The 19359-nt window shown below is 41.9% G+C and overlaps 1 protein-coding gene across 2 annotated transcripts in view; it reads right to left on the bottom strand.

Annotated features, from left to right (window-relative positions):
• The window catches only part of RNF217 (ring finger protein 217), a 132329-nt gene extending 113915 nt beyond the window's left edge, over window positions 1-18414 (bottom strand). For both annotated transcript variants that reach the window (XM_022555848.3, XM_022555858.3), the window contains exon 1: window positions 16306-18414. In XM_022555848.3, the coding sequence (XP_022411556.1) occupies window positions 16306-17181 (876 nt within the window). In that variant the 5' untranslated portion in view covers window positions 17182-18414. The remainder of the gene's footprint in view (window positions 1-16305) is intronic.
• Window positions 18415-19359: the final 945 nt, after the last annotated feature.

Below are 19359 nucleotides of genomic sequence, written 5' to 3'. Positions count from 1 at the left end.
TTCTCACCAGAAACTGAGTAAATAACTTTCACATACTATAAAGTCATCAACTTTTGACACTTTCTCTTTACAAATTTATCAATGGTATACCCAAGGTGACCTGGTAAACAAGTGTTTGCATACCATATAGAAATTTTTAAAGTCTTGAGAGAGTAGGTATGTAGGTAAAACAATTTTTTGTTTTCAGGTAGGATCTACCATAGCATCATATATAAATAGATTATTAATGATAAATAGTCTACAAGATGGCAATGGTTATAAATTATTATGTGAAATGTGTTATTTATACAAAACGCAATGCAGGAATATATATATATATATTTTTTTTTGGTGGTTGGGGATAGGGTTTTGACTATGGAATTTTTGAAATATCAACCACATTTTTTGCTATAGAAAATATCAAAGTATCTATAAAGTGAGATAAACACTGAAAAAATATCTTATATCACCTCATGAACTAGGTTTTATTTTTTAATAAAATCGATACTTCTGGGACCTCCCTGGTGGTACAGTGGTTAAGAACCCACCTGCCAATGCAGGGGACACAGTTTCGATCTCTGGCCCGTGAAGATCCCACATGCCGCAGAGGAACTAAGCTCGTGCGCCACAACTACTCAAGCCCGCACGCCTAGAGCCTGTGCTCCACAACAAGAGAAGCCACCGCAGTGAGAAACCCGCACACCACAACAAAGAGTAGCCCCCATTATTCACAACTAGAGAAAGCCTGCCGCAGCAACGAAGACCCAATGCAGCCAAAAATAAATAAATAAAAATTTTAAAAACATAAATTAATTGTTTAAAAAAATAAATAAAATAGGTACTTCCAAGAAAATATGTTAAAGTGTTGGGATACAAAATTAAATCCCATTCACATTTATAGAGGAAAAATAATGAACTGACTTTGAAATGAGTTGTTCTTGACAAGAAGATTAATACAGAGGGAAAAAAAAGAGCTAAATTCTTTGCAAACAATTTAAATGAAGTATTACAAACGTAATGGATGTTCTAAACATAAACTATAAAGTCCAACTTTTCTAACTACTTAAATTTTTCTCAAATTGCTTTATAAACAAAGTACTCCTAGATGCTACCCGGTATCTGTGATTGCTCACACTACCTAATTTGAAAATATTTTAAATTTAGTAAACACTACTGGTCTTTAAATCACTTTTATCCAGCGGTGTTACATGGCAAGACAACTGAAAAACCTGTCATGATACAAATGCATAAGGTTTATATTCTTCTAAAATTTACACAACCCACACATGGAACAAATCTATTTTAAAGATAAATACTTGAGGTTTTCTCATAAATACTTTAAAAAATCGATATTTTATTACCTCCAACTGAAATATTACCGGTTCTATGATGAATAATAGAATGTAATTAGAGGAAACACTTCAGGACTCTGAAATAAACAAATGACGGTTCATATAGGAGAGAGGGGGAACTCAGTTACTCAGCATAAAATCAACAAAGTAAATCTTTGTTTAAGTAATTACTTTATCAGTGTACCCTTACTATAAACAAAGAAAAGGACAACCACAGCCAAAATAAAACAGCCACTGTACAGTTAAGCCATGACCCCAGGGCCTTTCCCATTAAAGGTAGAGGAAGTGGAACTGACACCCAAAGGGAATACTGTTACAAAACCAAGAATTAGGAGTAAGAGAGTGTAATAAAATAAGAATTAATTGAGGAAGCAAAGGACAATCATTCAAAACAATGCAAAACCATAAGGACAAGAACTGAATAGAGTTATGAAATAATCCTAACTTCCTCTCAGAATTTACTGGTGGACCAGTGAGACCTTCGCCATCTGTGAGAAGGGGAGGGTGGGAGTTCCTATTTGTTTTAAGTAATGACATAAGCAAACTGTTGAGCATAAAATGAGGAAAGACTAAGAACGGCAAATTGCAAAAAAGTAGGTAGCAGAAAATAGCTCAACTTCTTTGATAAACTGATTCTGACAATCAGTAAAATAACAACTATGGACACCTATTCAAAAGATGTTTTCATATTTTTCGGTCAGTGATTTTCTACATGGTGTCTCTGGAACCAAACAATTAAAACCAAACAAACAAACCCACTGCAGACAGACAAAATGCAAGAGGGAATCAAGTTGAACAGAGGTTGATCATACGCTGCTTGAAAGATAAAGACGGCAGCTAGTCCAGAGTTATACAACGTGGACCTCTGAACATTAAAGGCTGCAAGGACTGGCAGGACATTCTGCTAGACCAAAGGCAAAGCACTCCCTGCACCTTTTAAAACCAAAAGCCCAATAAGTGATAGGACAGGAGACAGAACCATTTCCACACTAGCGCAGGCCACTGTCATCTCTGCCCTGGACTGCTGCAGACGCCTCCTAACCCTTTTCCCTGCTCCTCTTCCTGCCACCTCACCCCTCAAACACAGTTTATTCTCCACACTGAAGCCAGGCTCTTTTCGGAGCATTAATTATCATTTGACAGCTCTACTAAATTTTCCAATGGCTTATTATTACAGTTGGAATAAAGTACCAATTCCACAGAGGGGCATCACAGCTGTACGTGATCTGACCCACATCTCCCTCGATAAGCCATCTCCGACCAGGCTCCCTCTGTTCCCTGTTCTGGAGACACAGCACACCCGTGGGTCTAGCTATGCAGAGTGATGCTCTGTCCAGCTGCCTGTGGTGCTCTGCTCTGTACTGAGACCTCTGTTCCACAGACTCCTGCTCACCATTCAGCTCTCACCTCTTTACCTGTATTTGCATACTGTCCTTCCCAGCCCCTCTCTCTAGCCATGGTGACTTGCACACCCCCTCCCTCTCTATTTCCACAAATGTAATTTTTTTTTTTCTTTTTGCCGTACGCGGGCCTCTCACCATTGTGGCCTCTCCCGTTGCGGAGCACAGGCTCCAGACGTGCAGGCTCAGTGGCCATGGCTCACGGGCTTAGCCGCTCTGCGGCATGTGGGATCTTCCCGGACCGGGGCATGAACCCGTGTCCCCTGCATCGGCAGGCGGACTCTCAACCACTGCACCACCAGGGAAGCCCCACAAATGTAATTTTGAGTGTGTATGTGTGCTTGCTCACCCCACCTCACTTGGAGACACGCCCCACCCCTAACTCCCTTCTCCTACTCCCCCTGTACATCAACAACCACTTTTTAGATACTAGCCAAGTTCCAACTTTTTCTACTCCGATAAACACAGCCTTCTCTTCCTAGAACCACTTAAGTCAACAACCAGCATCACACAATGTAATTATAAACTTTCCCTAATATTTGCTGGACAGCTTACTTTTCACCTATTGAATTTCTAAACTCGCTGAGGATGGATCATAGACTACACTGTCTCTTCTCATAGTGATCAGCATAGCTCTAAACAAATATTTTGTGCTCTGTAAACGTTTTTAAGAGAATAAGAATGCTCTAGTTCCCCCTCCCCTTTGATTCCCTTAAACCTACTGAGTACTAGAGAACAGATCTTCTACAGCGTGACTACAGTGAAAGAAAGGAAAAGTCTTGTCCACTTGAAAAGATTTCTCTACATAAAGGTCTCTGCAACTCACTAATTATCTAGTAGAACGTTTTTTATCGTATGTTTTTCCAGAAGTGGTGATGAGATGATTAATAGTAATTCTTCCATCTTGTCTCAGCTACAGTCTTATGATCAGAAGCAGGCCCTTTATATCTGACTGTGCAGGGTTAAGGGTAGGGTTATGGTCCCAGATCAGCGTCCTTAACCAGCCTGTGATGAGATCTCCTGCTTTACCTTGACCTCATTAGCACCCTGAGCAAACCAACAAGGTTTTGTCCAATCCATCTAGACTATAACAAGCCAAAAGAATCCAAAAGTTGCAGTGATTTTTTTAACATCTGAATCTTATTGTATTAATGATACAAAACATCTTATCATCACTAATAGAATGAATAATAATTGTGAAAGCAATGTGTTAGAACCAGCTTTCTTATTTTTAAAAATCTTTGTTCAGCATTTAGTGACACTGGGTCTCTAAGGTCTATGTTCAATTTATTTTGATATATTGCTTGAAAAAGCACCACACACAGACACAGAGAGGCAAAACAAAACAAAAAAAACCTGTTGCCTGGGCTTACTAAATCATTATACTTATTTTTACATCTCATCTACCAAATATTCAAAGATTGCTGATGAAATTCAGCTAGTAGATGTACATCTTCCCTAATGTCAATCAACTATTCTTGCAGCTAATCATAAAGTGCTACTTTTTAAACAAGTGGGTCAAAACTCTCTGAAGCAATTCATTTGGGTAATTTTCAAGCAAGACTGAAAATTCTATTTCCAAATTTTGTTAAGTTTGTAGTGATTTTTAAAGAGAAAAGTATATCTGGACAAACAGTATTTTTCAGAAATCCTAAAAGCTAAAAAAAAAAAAGCAAACTCTTGGGAAAAGAATTACTATTGTTTCAAATATTTTCTTTTCAAGCATTCCTCTAAACTCTCCCTTTATCCTAAGGGTGAAGCCCTCAGTGACTCACAAAGTGACATATTAAAAACTAACAACAGAAGAAAGGTAAGCTCAAGGAACATCTATTTTAGGTTGATTCGAACTAAACCTGAAATACATGAATTTACCTGAATGACTATACTTAGATTTTTACAAATCAAGATCAGCAAATAATCTTCTTGTAACACACAAATAAACTTGAGACATTCACACACACACACACACACACACACACACACACACACACAGAGTTTTAACATAAAGCACCAGCACACTGAACACACAGAATATTTCTTTTATTTTTAGGAGCCTATTATTTTCAAAATGTTTCTTTCACAAACAAACAATCTTGAGGAGGAAAAATGGTAATATAAGAAAAAAAACACTAAAGTTAATAGTAAGACTAGTTAAAAGCAGGATTAAATTAGAACTCTTGGGATTGCACCTATCATTTCCCACCAAGGGCATCTCTAGCAGAAGAATAAAACCCCCCCTACTCTCTATGGAACTAATGAAAGAAACTCACTTTCCCTACCAAGGTCATATGCTCATACAAACATGGTACACTAAGATCTAGCCATATCAAAGTCATTTCTGATTTGACCCAACAGCTCTACTTAGACTTAAACTAATAATAAACTAAACTGTAAACATTAGGAAAAATGGCATTATCAAAGGAAACAAAACACTAGTGAAACACTATGACCAATTGTTTTATTTTACCTGCTGTTTTAAATTGTTAAGCAACCAGAGGAAAAAGCTGCGGTGATCTAACTTGCCTCTTACATCTCGGAGATTCAGGAACACTGAATATGTCCAATAATCAAGTGAGGAAATAAGGCAAGAATCAACACCACAAAAAGGGAAGTAATTTGCTAGGTAGCCTATAATTAGCCTCTGAATCTTACAGTAGAGAATATCATTGAGGCAAACAGCTTAGGAAGATTTAAAACGGGATCAGTCATTCACATGAATGCATAAGCACAGAATTTAGTTACCTCAGCTGGGGGAAAAGAAAAAGGCCCATCATAAAAGCAATACACCTCCTTTGTTTCAGGGTGCACATATCCTCAACCAGGAAGAGATTTCTGAGCACAACACGTTTGGTTCTGGAAACGCAAGGCTTACCTATTTGAGAGGACACTAATCAAATGATAAAATCAGCCAAATTGGAATATCATAAACAATAAAAAACCAACAGTGGGTCAATTTAACAAAGGTTAACTAGGGTGGTTAATTCTTAGGTATCATTAAATAATATAATTTCTGTATAGAATATCCCTGGACTACAAAAACTATCTGTTACATCAACTCTCTTTATTCAGCAAGGTATTCAATCTTTTCAAATAATATTTTAACCTCTAATGAAGCTAAAGTTTTGATATAATGGAAATTACATTATGTAGAATAATTTTAAGTGGTGTTAATAATTAGAAGCTGACCCTGATCTCAAGATATTTCAGTTACAATGGAATTATCTAAAATATTTAATTTTAAAAGGAAACAACTTTTATGTAAGCTTTACTTAAAACTAAATGAAGCTTTATTGTTAAATTATTCAAGGATAAAGCATAAAAAAAACCCCACAACACCAAAGTATAAAATCAATATAATGATATGAATAGGAAATATATAATTAAATGATTGAAAAGACATGAAATTTTTTTAAAAAAACAAATTAAAATTCAGGCTCAAAACCTTTACTACCTAAATTCACAACATTCCTGATTTTTGTCTGAAGTAGTGTGGTGGATTAAAAATATGGCCCCAAATTCTTTTACATGTTCACAAAAAAAGTTGAGGTCTAAGTCTCTTCCCCTTGAATCTAGGCAGCCTATGACTGCTTCGCCCAGGTGATGCTGAGTGACTTCCAAAGTTAAGAGAGAAAAGATCATGCAGCTTCCACTTGGCTTACTTGAGACTCTTGCCCCAGAGGAAGCCGGCCTCCATGTAAGAAGCCTACTTCCCTGAGACTATCTTGCTGTCAAGGCCACATGTAGGCACTTCTGTACACAGCTGCAGCTGAGTATCCTGACAAAGGCCAGCCAGCATCAGCTGACAGCCAAGTGAGCAAGCTGACATCTGACTACAACTGCATGAGAAGCCCCAAGTGTGAACTGACCAGCTGAGCCCTTCCCAAATTCCTGACCCACATGCCATGATCAAAAAAAAAAAAAATGGTTGTCTTAAGTTCCCAGGTTCAGGAGGAATTTGTTAAGCAGAAGACATAGTAACCAGAATAGGTTTTATAATTAAAGAAGCATTTCAGTGATAGGTGGGATGCCAGGATAAAGACTCAGGCCATAGCATTCTGTTGCATTAAAAATTTAAATCTACTGTGAAATAAGATATCAAAAATTCAGGTTCAAAATCCTACCTTATTTTTCCTACCAACCTAAACTTACTATAATTTACTATCAATCATTCACTCAGTCTTTTAACAAATACTTATTGAGCACCTATTCCATTCTGGGCTTCATGCTAAATGCTAGTTATAAAAGCAGCTCAAATAATAGTGGGGAAGGGGAGATAATTAATCAAACATCAAATAATCACACAAACATATAATTACAAAAGGGGATAAAGATACAATGGCTGCAGAGTAAAAAGGACTCTAAAAGCATAAACGGCAGGAATGATTCAGTCTGGAGACTCAAGGATGGCTGACATCTGAAAGAAGAGGAAAATTAACAGAGAGAAGGCTACACGCCTGATACACGCCTGATATAGAGCTGGAGGGACAGAGAAGAGACTGAAGAGAGCAGAGGTCAAACCTTATCATCAGTGTTATGAACTGGAATCTTTTTGTACAGCAATGGGAAGGTCTTGTAGGTGTTTAAGCGAGATAATGAAATGTTGAGATTTTCATTTTAAATACCATCTTGCCTATCTATTCTCATACTCTGTATATTGACAACTAGCATCTGATTTATTAATTATTTATAGACTAACTACGTAAGTCCACTACACAAATACTCATTTCATGTGTACAGTATGCCAAGAGCTAAGAAATCAATCAAAAAAAATGAATAAGGTTTCTGCATGCATCAAGCTTTACAGTCTAATGGGAGCATAGAGCAGGAAACAGGTGATTTAAATATAGTGAAATGAGAAGAATCTTATAGTGAGTCAAAGCGTTGTCACAGAATATAGAAAGGATGCTTAATCCAGATATAGGGGGTCAAGAAGAATTCTCAAAGGAAGAAATGTCTAAGCTAAGACTAGAAGAATGAATCAGTGTGAAAGAGGCAAACAGAGTTGGGGGAGTGTGGGGAAAAAAAGTAGACCCCCCCCCAAGATAGAACCTAATGTCACTAAACTAAAGGATCATAATTAAAGAGAGTCACAGAGTGCTCAAGGAACAAAAAGAAGTTTAATATGGCTAAAGGCTTAGGGGGGCACTTGATGAGAAACAAAGTTAAGAGTGGTAAACAGGAGTTAGATCACTCAGGCACATGTAAATCATGTTTACATTCTATTGTACAAGCAACAGGCAGACTAAAAGGCAAAGAAGGGGAATGCTAAGACCAGTCGTGCATTTTATAAGACAATGCTGACTGTAGTGTGAAGGACAGACTGGAAATGGTCAAGATTGGAGCACTAGGACCAAGCAGGAAGCTGTGGCTGGAATCCAGGAGAGAAATGGTGGAGGCCTCAGCAAATGCCAGTAGAAATGAAGAAAAGTAGAGTAGAGGAAATATAAAAATAATTTCAGGAGGTAGAACTGAAAGAACTTGGTGATTAATTAGATCTGGGGGGTGAGGGAGAGGAAGAATTCAGGGACGATGCCCAAGTTTCTGGCCTGGGTATAACTGATGGAAACATGGAAGCCCAAAGGAAGGGCAAAGCTTTAGGGGTGTGGGAAGGAAGAGGAGGAAAGGGAGATTTCATCCTGAGAGGTTTAAGGTGGCTGTGGGTGGTACATGCAGGTGGCAATGTCGAGGAGACAAACAGCTACCTGGTACTGCAGGTGAGAAGAGTCATCTGGGCTAGAGACAAAGATTTGGAAGTCAAGAGCATATAGGTGTTACCTAAAACCATGGGAGTGGACGACATGACCCCACTACTAGTACACAGTGTGAGGAGAGGAGAGAGAGGGTTTAATATAGGACCATGTAGACACCAACGTTAAGAGATGGTAACATAAGAAAAAGCTCAAACGGAAACAAAAGGAATGGCCAAGAGAATCAGGAAGAAAACGGGAGAGTGTGCTGCCATTAAAACTTAATAGTAAGTCAAATCATAGCTCCTCTACACTCCTCTTGATTTTCGTACACGACGATGAGGCTGACTTTGGTAGAAATATTCCTCTGGATCTAAATTTGGGCAAGAGACTTCCACTTCCTCAAAACATATAATTAAGTTTCTTCTTGGACTGGAAGACTTGTGATTCTGTACAATATGCATATAAACTTAAAAGAAAATGAAATAAATATATATTTAACCTATAAATAAGATAATAAATGCAAAGACTGTAAAAAGACCTTGGGTTTTAGAGCCAAATGGACCTGAATTGAAATCCCACCTTTGCCATTTCCTAGCTGTGTGATTTAGGGCGAGTTATTTAATCTCTCTAACCTTGAGTTTCCTCACATAACATTCTGCTACCTACAGTACAGAAATTGGGCTGTTCCTGTTTTCTTGAACCCATTCTAATCAGAAAGCCAACCCCACCAGTGCCAATGAAAACAGCACTGTTCACACTTACAAATAATCTCCTTGCTGGGAAATCCAGTGGTCAATTTTAATCTTTATCCTGCTGAAACTATCGGAAGCATTAGACAAAAATGATTACTCTTTCCTTTTTAAAACATCACCTTTGTTTGGCCTTTGGGTAACTACTCTGCCTTGGTTTTCTTCTTGCCTATCTGGCCCTCTCCCTTTCAGACTTTTTGCTGGTTCTTTCATACATCCCAGACTTTATATATCAGCAAACACTGGTAGGCCCAGACTCAGTCCTCAATCCTTCCCTATCAACTATCATGCCCCAGGTGACCTCATCTGGTCTCATGGCTTTAAATATCACCTGTATGTCAAAAATATTCAAATTTACATCTTCTGTTAAGATTGCTCTGCTGAATGCCACACACCAACTGCCTATTCAACATCCTTTTATGAATGTCTAAATACCTTTTCAAACTTAGCATGAACTCCTGATTCTCCTTAAAACTAGTCCTCCTACAGTATTCCTCACCTTATTAAATGACAAACCCATTCTTCTAATTGCTTGGGCTCAAAACCTGAGTCATCCTGGACTCTTTTTTCTCTCATCCCACACCCCATCATCAGCACATTCTGTCAGCTCTATTGTCACAATATATTCAAAATTCCACCAGTGCAAACCATGTTCACCTCTATCACCCTAGTCTGAACTGTCACACCTCCCTTCTGGCTTACTGCCATCGTCTTCTAACTGGTCTTTTTACTTCCATTCTTGACTCCCATAGTATATTCTCCACAGAGAGCCAGAGTACTTTCTTATAAAGGTAAAGTCATATCTGATTAGCTTAAAATCATCTTACAGCTTCCAATCTCATTCAGAGGAAACGCAAATTCTCTATGGCCTTAAAGCCCTTTCCGATCAGCTTTTCCCACTCTTCCTGCTGGTTTCTTCTTATCGCTCACCACCTCATTCCCTATGCTTCAGCCGCATGGATCTTTTTGCCATTCCTGGAACCCCCCCAAGTATGCTCCTGTCTCTGGAACTTTATACTTGCTGTTCCCTTAGATATCCTCATGGTTTGCTCTCTCACGGCCGTCAGAAAGATCTCTGCTCAAAAGTCACCTTGTAAAATAAACCCTCCCTGACAACTCCTAAAAACACTATAAATATATAAAGAAAAACCTCCTCCCCAATATTTCTTATCACCCGTCCCTTGTTTTTCTTTCTCTATAGCCCTTATTATCTCCTAATATACTAAATAATTTACTTATTTTATTATCAACCTCTCCCCAGCCTAGTATATAAACTCCATGAAGTAAGGGGCTTTATCTGTTACTGTTCTCTGTATCCCCAACACCTCCAACAGCGTTTCATATATAATAAGTATTTAATATGTAAGGGAATTAAAATTAAATAATGAAACGTGTAAAAATGCTTGGAATATAGATGTTCAATTAATGGTTGTTATTATTTGTGGAAACTCAAGTGTAAGTACCCAAAATTGATAGGGCAAATAGTACTGATAACATTGAAAGAGAATATTATTCTAGGAATTTATTGTCCTGCAGACACTGAATTTTTGTTTTAAGACAGAACTTGATTTGGGAAGGTTCATTTCGTTTATCACATAAAACCCTTCTGACACTGAATTTAAACAAAAAAACCCAATTCTTTGAAAGTATCATAACTTTAAAGATTTGCCACATTGTCATGAATGATCCAAAACAAACAGCAAAATTATGTTTTCTTTTAAGCAAAGGTAATAAATATTTTGAAAGAAGCAAAGTATTAACTAATATTCTATTGATCACAATTACAAAGAACTCTGAGAAATATGTTTATTAAGAAAAAAGTAATGAGTGGATTTATTACTTTGAAATAAACATAATAGGAGGAATAGTAATATGCTTACTAAAAGGTTAACTGGTATTCCAGAATCGGCTTAAGAAAATCCTCCCAGAAAGGAAGCAGAAGAGGGGAGACCCACAGCCGTCTGAGAACTTAAAGGAAAGCTTATTTATGCTTGGAAGACAAAGCTTGGAAAAAACACTGCCCACTAGTCTCTAAGATGGCTCCTTGGGGGCATTTAATACATTTATAGATTATCTCATGGTCCTTGCCACACAGGTACTCAATAAATGTTTGTTAAATGTGTAAATGGTACATTAACAAATGAAAAAGTTAATTATAAGAAATTATGACTCAAGTATCTGTCTACATCCCCATCACAAACTCTTAATGAAAAGCTGGGAGCTGAAGTCCTAACGTTCTCCTTTTGCCGTCTCTCATATGAGGAGTAAGGAAGAGTCTTCAAGTGTAAAAGCTGAGCTCTATCTACTCTAGGAGAAAAAAGAAAAAATCACCACTGTAAAGCTTTCAGTTGACGCATGAGGTAAGTAGTACTAGTCATGTTATTTGAGATCTTGTAGGCTATGGAGCACAATGCAGGGTTTCTCCACGTGGTGTCGTCATCTCCAGATGCTGGAAGCGACGGGAAGGAAGACACCCAGGCAGTGCCTGGACCAGGTCCTGCTGGCCCAGAGATAAGCCCTTGATAGGGGATTGATTCCTCTGCAGAAATCAAGTGCTACTTAAAATCAAATTTTGAAAAGTAAGAGAAAAAAGAAATTATTAAAGAGAAATGAAGAAATTATTAAAAGAGATATCATTAAAGAGTCAGAAGAGGAAAATAAGTAAGTGCATGAGTCAGGAAGGTATGAAAGCAAATGTTACCACAGCCCCCCAATACACATACACATACACACACACACACACACACACACACACACACTCATTCTGTACACACAAAAATAAGCTTACATACGCCTGAATTCTCACTTTTCAAATTCTCAAAGTGATTTAACAGAGTTCAGTCTCTTTTATTCTTCACATTTTTAAGACTACCAAAATCACACCTGGCATGATAGGATCTGTAAATCACCTGTGTGAAGACGGCTGCATGCAAACTCCATACTGAACAGGACAGATTCTAAAACTACCCAGGTTGTTTTAAGGTTTAAAGGGAAAAAGTAGGTTACACTTTTACCCATAAAAGTCTGGATGACTCAGAGTTTAATAATAGGATACAGAAGCTTTCATCCCTAGGTCACTGATTCGAGGGTGACTATGGTAGACAGTCATTCCAGGACATTACCATCTAGCAGCTGTTTTGTTCACAAACTGCAGAAGAAATGTGTTGCTTGTCTCTATTAATACTCATTTGACAGGTGTATACATTCCAAGTCACGCATCTGCCAATCGCGAGCACTTTGAAGCAGAGTGATGAAAGCTGCAACAGCTCTTACCTTTAGAAAGCCCTTAGGATGCCCAATTCTCTTCTTTCTTTACGTAAAGTACTAAATATTAATATTTCACATCATAACAGATTTTACTGTCTCAAAGCAAAATCATAAAAGATACCTGTGGAGGATTTTTTGAAATGAGCGCAATATCATTCTATGAAACAAGGAAAGCAACAATCTTTCCTCCTAGAAAACGTGGTAAAGGCCAAACCAGCTGAGGTCAGTACTCAGAATGGCCCTGCGACCTGCAGGAGACTGCAGACATCCCTGGGACTGTGCGCTCTAAGCCATGATCATACGTGCACACACAGCTTACTAGGAAACGTACTTCTAAAATTTAGGTACCAAATATTTATGTACCCAGGCAACACAAACCAGTTAAACTCCCACTATCTCCGTCATGGTACTCTACAGCCTTTAAGTAACTCCCCTATGTAAGTGCCAAAGATTATAATGTATCAGTTCAGTCCTTCACCATGGCAACTGGAAACTGGATGGTACCTATCGGCCAGTAAAGTTATTCCACTAAGAAGGATTCTCCAACAGGCCCAGTCACAGCGATAACTGAAGAAGAATTATGTTTTGAAAAACTAAAACTATTATTTTTAGAACACAGTATGGAGGTATTTAAGTCACCACCCTGCTATGTCTGCACTGAAATAATGAAGACACCTATCTATCAGCCTTTGCCACATATTCAGTCCACGGCACTAATGGAAATAAGATTTATGATCTAAAAACCTGCATTCCTGTCTTCCAACTTTGTACCTTCTTTGAAAGAACTCAGCATCTCCTTTTAGAATATTAATTTAACCAGGCAATATTCCAACTCACATTTAGTATGCATTTTTAATGTTTGCATAAAATGCTTAACAGGGACTCTGCTTTGTTTTCTTAAGTGATGTTAAATAATACACTATTTGGCACAGATCCAAAAGATGATGAAAAAAGTCACTAATAACTTTTTATTTCAAATATATCATTTTACTTTAAAAGGTCTTAAAAGAGTCTTGCACGTTCAAGCTTGACAGATTTACTTCTGTCAAAACCAAAATGCCTCATAAAATGAGAAAGAGGGCATTCTCCATGCCCTTTGACCTGGTTCAGTAATGCAACAAAACAACTCTGCAGTTTGATTTTGTTTTGCTTTAGAATTGGTGTGTCATTACAGATCATGGTCTGCAATCCCATTTCATTGATGAGGAAATTAAGACACAGAGAGGTTAAGTGATGTGGAAACACAGACTCTAAGTAGAAGGGACCTAATCATTAACACAGATCAGAATTATAACCACAGGCCTAGTTTTATCCAAGTGAAAGAAATGCCATTTTTGTATAAGCTGAAAGTTTGTTTAAAAACTCTTTAATTCTAAGTTTAATAACAAACTTAGCAAACCTATTATTTTTGTCTACTTTAAGTCTTTGTCTTTTGTCTTAAACATCGAGAATCTCAGAGTAGAATTCAGTGCTCAAGCAGATCACCTCCTTCTAGCCGTGGTTTCTGGGGGCAGTTTCATCCTCTCTTTGTCGCTCAGCTCTTCATAAACTCAATAACTAATTAGTTGAGCATCTGTTATGTGTCAGACAACATTCTAGGTGCTAAAGCCACAGTAGGGAACAAATCACGTGAAAACTCCTGTCTTCATGGAAATCAACGGCATAAGTACAAGGCAGAGTATTTTTATCACTATGGAGAAAATAAATAGCTGGAAAGGAGATCTAGAGTGGGGGGTGAGGCTCAACTTTGGGTAACCACCAAACAGGTGGTCAGTGAAGGTCACACAGGTGACATCTGCATACAGACCTGAGAGGGAGAAGGGGAAGGAGTAAGCAAGGGAATGGGGGGTGGGGGGGGACTCCAGGGGGATAGTCCAGGCTCAAGGAACAACACACACAAAGCCCTGAAGTGGAAGCATGCCTGGCCTGCATGATTCATCTTTTTGTTGTTGTTCATTATTTCAAATAAAGTGTATTTTTTCTTTATTGAAAGTTCTGCCAAATACTTCAGAAGAAGGTCAGGAACATACATACAATCCTAAATACTGCCGACAACCTTCAGATACTACGTTACTTCAGAGGAGCTTTTCCCAGTTGTGCATGGCAATGATTCTTCACTCACCTTGCCACCCTCCACTCCCCACCCCCATTCCTTCTCTTTCTCCACTGGAGATCAAAACACTGACTTCCTAAAACTAACTTGTGGTGGCAAAAAAAATTTTGCTTTGGGGAAAGGGCCCACCTTAAAGGAATCAAACTGCAGAGTACCCCAACCTATAATGACCACCTCCCTTGAACTTCTAAACCCACTGCATCTGTATCCAGCCCTTAAGAGTAAGTGCTACATGATATTGTTACTCCGCTTACATCTTATTATATGCTACCTTGTATTTGTGTACACATCTTGTATACACACAAGGGGACTTCCTTGGAGCAGGGCCCATACCTTGGGAATGTCTGAATCCCACCACAGGGCTTTGCACATGGATGGCACCGATATCTGATGGGCTGTTTGACAGTGATGTCATAGAAACTGACACGATGGGCAGCAGGCTTTCCTCCTTTTTCAAGCATCTGTCTGCCGATAACGCATGAAAGAGACATCATAGTCTCTCACAGGCGTTTGGATAATCTCAGCCATCTTGGCCAAGTCACTGTTTGTGTAACATTCCATTCTGTCTAAATTCCCCTTTGCGTTTGCCGTTGGGCACGTTACACACTTTCAGTCTAGACACAAGCATGGATTAGCCACAACACACAGAGCAACTGCACCGTGTGAAATCCTCTTCAGTTCGCTTCAGCCAATGTTATTCAACACTATTATGGGAAAGGATACCAACACGAAACTACCAGACACAGGGGCTATAAAACCCTGTCCATACAGTCTAGCCGGACAAACAGACACATATGGAACAACCTCAGTGCATGCAAGACATGCAGAAGTATTTTGAAATACTTGGCCTGGAGGGTGAGGTAAGGCTTCACGGAAAAGTTGGCACCTGAACAGCCAGAGTTTTGAAAGATGAATAGGCGTCGGACAATCAGACATGGGATCAAAGGGCATTCCGGATTGTGCAAAACACTGGCAGAAACATAACAGACTGAAAACTGCAGGAAGGACGCATTCACCACCAGGGAAGGAAAGCCGGTCTACTGCACTCTTAAACTTTCCAAGAAAAAAAACAAGTTTTCAAATAAGGAGCTGAGGAGGAAAGTTTCACCAGCACTTGTTTTGTTAAGCCTCTTAGCCTTGCTTTGCTTTGTTTCGCTCTTTCTGTTTTGTTCCCGCTCAGAGAAATAAAGCACTCTGCTGGCATAAAACTTCAGTGAGAAAAAGTACTTCAACTTAACTGAGAAAAAGGAAACTGAAAAGCGGACCAGGGCCAAGGAATAAATAAATTAGTAACACTTTTTCTGGATTATCTAAATGGAACAAAATTTCAAATTCGGTATCATTCATTGCAACTCCTCTCTCCACCAACTCAATACATATCTATTGTATGCCCACTATTTGTTAGTTTCTGGGATACCAGGCCTCTGAGGCACTCTCATTGCCCTCCTCTTTGAGCAAGCTCCTTGCCTGCAATCTAATAAAAGAAATAGCAGAAGGCAATTCACTTGTACCCTGTTCCTTCTATGGTTGCCAATCAAAGCTCGAAGCTCAAGCAGAGTTAAATTCCAGTCAAGTTAACCAGCGAAGACAAACACACTTAAACCAACAACCGAGATGTAAGAAACTGACAGAGGTCCTCCATAAGGGTGTTCATCACCTCTTCCTGTGAGCAGGGAGCTGGCGAGCTGGATTTCCTGGCCAGTGATTTGGAATGCTGAATGGGGGACAGGGGAGGGACAGAGGGGCTGAGGTTACCTGGGAGCTCAGGTAGACTTTGAGGCACTCCTCGCACACGGCCTTCTTGCAGCAGGGCAAGGGCTTGATGGGCTTGTCTTCCAGGCACACCCGGCACATCAGCACCATGAGGGGCGCATAGGGATCCCCGACCCCACCCAGGCCAGAGTAGGGTGGAGCTCCCAGCAGGCTGGGCACGGAGAACGGCTCGGGCGCCAGGTAGAACTCCAGCTCGATGCTGCCGCCGTCGGGGGACAGGGTGTCCGCTGGGAGCGACAGCCGGGGGCTGGGGAAGGAGGAGGGGGTGCTGGGAGGGTTGGTCACCGGCGGAGCCCGGGGTGGCGACGCGGGCAGCGAGAGCCGCTCCGCCGAGGGGACCTCGGGCAGGTCGTTCTCCACGCAGAACACGGAGCAGAAGACTTGTCTCTTGGCGGGGGGCGGGCGCCGCTGGCCCAGCACGTCCAGGACCAGTCCGTCTGGGGCCCCGACGCGGGTCCGGGGCTCCGGCTGCTCGCCGGGGGGCGCCTCCTGCTGTTCATCCCCTCTCTCGCTTCGGTCCCTCGCTTCCTCCTCCTCCTTTGCCAGCTGCTGTTGCAAAGCCTGGGGGTTGAGGGGCCCGGTGTAGGCCAGTCCTGCGGGCTGCGCCGGTGCCTGGTTCTTCTTCCAGCTCGGGGCCCCCCGGCTTCTCGCGGGCTCCGGGACGCTCGTGTCCGCGCAGCCCGAGTCGCTTCCGCAGCTGTCGCCTCTCGGCTCGGCGGAGGAGGCGCGCGGCCCGGGCGCCCCGGTGCTGTCCCCCGGCGGCCTCGGGGGCTCGGGGTGGCCCGTGGCGCCGCCAGGGGGGGTCCGCGCCTCCAGGGGCCCGCCGCTGCCGCTCACCGTGCTCTGCTCCTCGCCCATAGCCGCCCGCGGCCGAAGCCGCCGCCGCCCATCCAGCCGCCGGGACCCCCACCCGGCGCCGGCGGGCAGCGGGGGCAGCGGCTCGGCTCGACTCGCGGCTCCGCTTCTGCTTCCGGGTCCCTCCTCCGGGGCTGGGACGCCCCGAGCTCCCTCAGGGGAGCCCGTGCTCCCGGGCGGCGGCGCGCGGGGAGCCCGGCCCGGCCCGCTGTTCCTCCTCCTCCTCCTCGTCCTCCTGGTTCTCCTGCGCGGCCGGGCACCGCCTCGGGGGCGCCGAGGGCCGCTCGCTCTGGCCGCCGGCGCGCCCGCCCCACATGCAGGTCGGGGCGGCGCCGCGGCCCCCGGGAGCCCCTGGAGGGACAGAAGGGTCCGGAGGGAGGAGGCCGTCAGTCCCGCGCCATCGCCGGTCCCCGCTGGGGGCCGGGCGGCCGGAGGGCGGTGGTCAAAGGGTCGAGGGGCCTGTGGCGCCGCCGCGGCGCGCACCAGGAGGGGCAGCCGGCGCGCGAGCCAGCCGCCGCGGCCCCTGGGGGAGAGGCCGGAGCGCGCGACCTCCCGCTCCCGCTCCTCGCGCTTCACCTAGCGCCCTCCTCACCGCCCCTCACCCCACCCCTTTGGCACACACCTCCCCACACGTACACACGCGCGCGGGCACCGCGCACTCACTCACGCACACCCCGAGTGGGTGTGATCTCAGACCAGGATGCGCTCTCGCCCCCAGGGTTCACGCTCGGCCTCCACTAAACCCTCCAGAGCCGGCAGGCTGCCCTTCGGGCTACGCTTTGAGCAGAACTTCCTACAAAACTCTTTACTGAAAGCTAGAACTAGAAAACCCTGGCTAGTTAGGATTTTGGTTTCGCTTGTTTCTCTTGCGTTCGTCCAATTTTAAATCCTCCGAAGAGGGAGTTCAGAGAATTAACGCTAGGAATTATTAGTTCAAAATGCTGTGTATACAACTCTCTGCTCTCTGCTTAATGAGGTAGGAAGGATGTTTGAAACCCACAAAAGTGCCAAAAGCACGTTTAACCTACTACTCCTTTAACTAGAATCCTTATGAGAGCTGGTAAATAACGAATTTAAGATTTATCCCCCTTTCCTCCTTTTCGATGTCCTCTTAGGAACTTTTTTTTTGTTTAACCCTTTGAATATTCCAAAATGGGTAGCATTAAGGTAGTAAGATGGTCTGGCCTAATTAATAAACCGGATCGTTGGAAATCATGAAAAGTTTCATTAGTACAACCATATTTATCCCCAAAACCGTTTCCAAGACAACAATTATAGTTGAGCCAGAACTTAATTATGTGTTGATCTATCTTTATTTTCCAGGAAGTATTAGTCACCCAGACTGGTGCATGTTAGTTCCCTAAAGCCAATGAAAACATTTTTGGGAAGCCAACCTTTGTTTTTTTCATCGAGAGGGAATTCAATTTACACATTCATGTAATAGGAAGGAGCTGTGAAGTGTGTAGAAATTTTTATCTTGAAGTTGATATTGGGTTGTTCTAAAATATTTTCCAAATCAGATAACAAATGCTAGAAAGATGACTAGCTATGCAGTATGAAGAAAGGAGGGTAACACCAAAGAACATGTCCATCATGTATGTCTGATGTTCAGCGGCACCACAAATGGATGAATCTAATCAATCAGTCTAAATGCCCACCTCATTGATCAGTCTGACCCAAGAATGAAGAATTCTTACTTGGAAGATTAAACGCTATTTAGGGATTTTTTTTTTTCACCTTGGCTAATTGATTTCCTAGTAACTGTTATTTTTTTTCCAAATGATCCTAGTGTTTATTGTTTTAAAGGCAGGGACAAGAAGCCTACATGTTTGTGTCTTTTTTTTTTTTTTTTTTTTGCAGTACGCGGGCCTCTCACCGTTGTGGCCTCTCCCGTTGCGGAGCACAGGCTCTGGACACACAGGCTCAGCGGCCATGGCTCACGGGCCCAGCCGCTCCATGGCACGTGGGATCTTCCCAGACCGGGGCACGAACCCGTGTCCCCTGCATCGGCAGGCGGACTCTCAACCACTGAGCCACCAGGGAAGCCCTGTGTCTTTTTTTGTATGCCATCTGTTAACTACTTTTCTATTCTTTCTAAAGGGATATAAAAGTAATCTGTGTTTTCTGGGTGACAACAGTGAGAGTAAGACCAGAGTAACCATGATGGATACAAAAAAATAT

Source organism: Delphinapterus leucas, chromosome 12 (genome assembly GCF_059928025.1).
Source record: "Delphinapterus leucas isolate spDelLeu-1000000601 "Yukka" chromosome 12, BTC_Dleu_Yukka2, whole genome shotgun sequence".
Lineage (NCBI taxonomy): Eukaryota > Metazoa > Chordata > Mammalia > Artiodactyla > Monodontidae > Delphinapterus > Delphinapterus leucas.
Note: the sequence above shows the minus strand (reverse complement) of the source record. Positions and strands in the feature narration are given on the sequence as shown.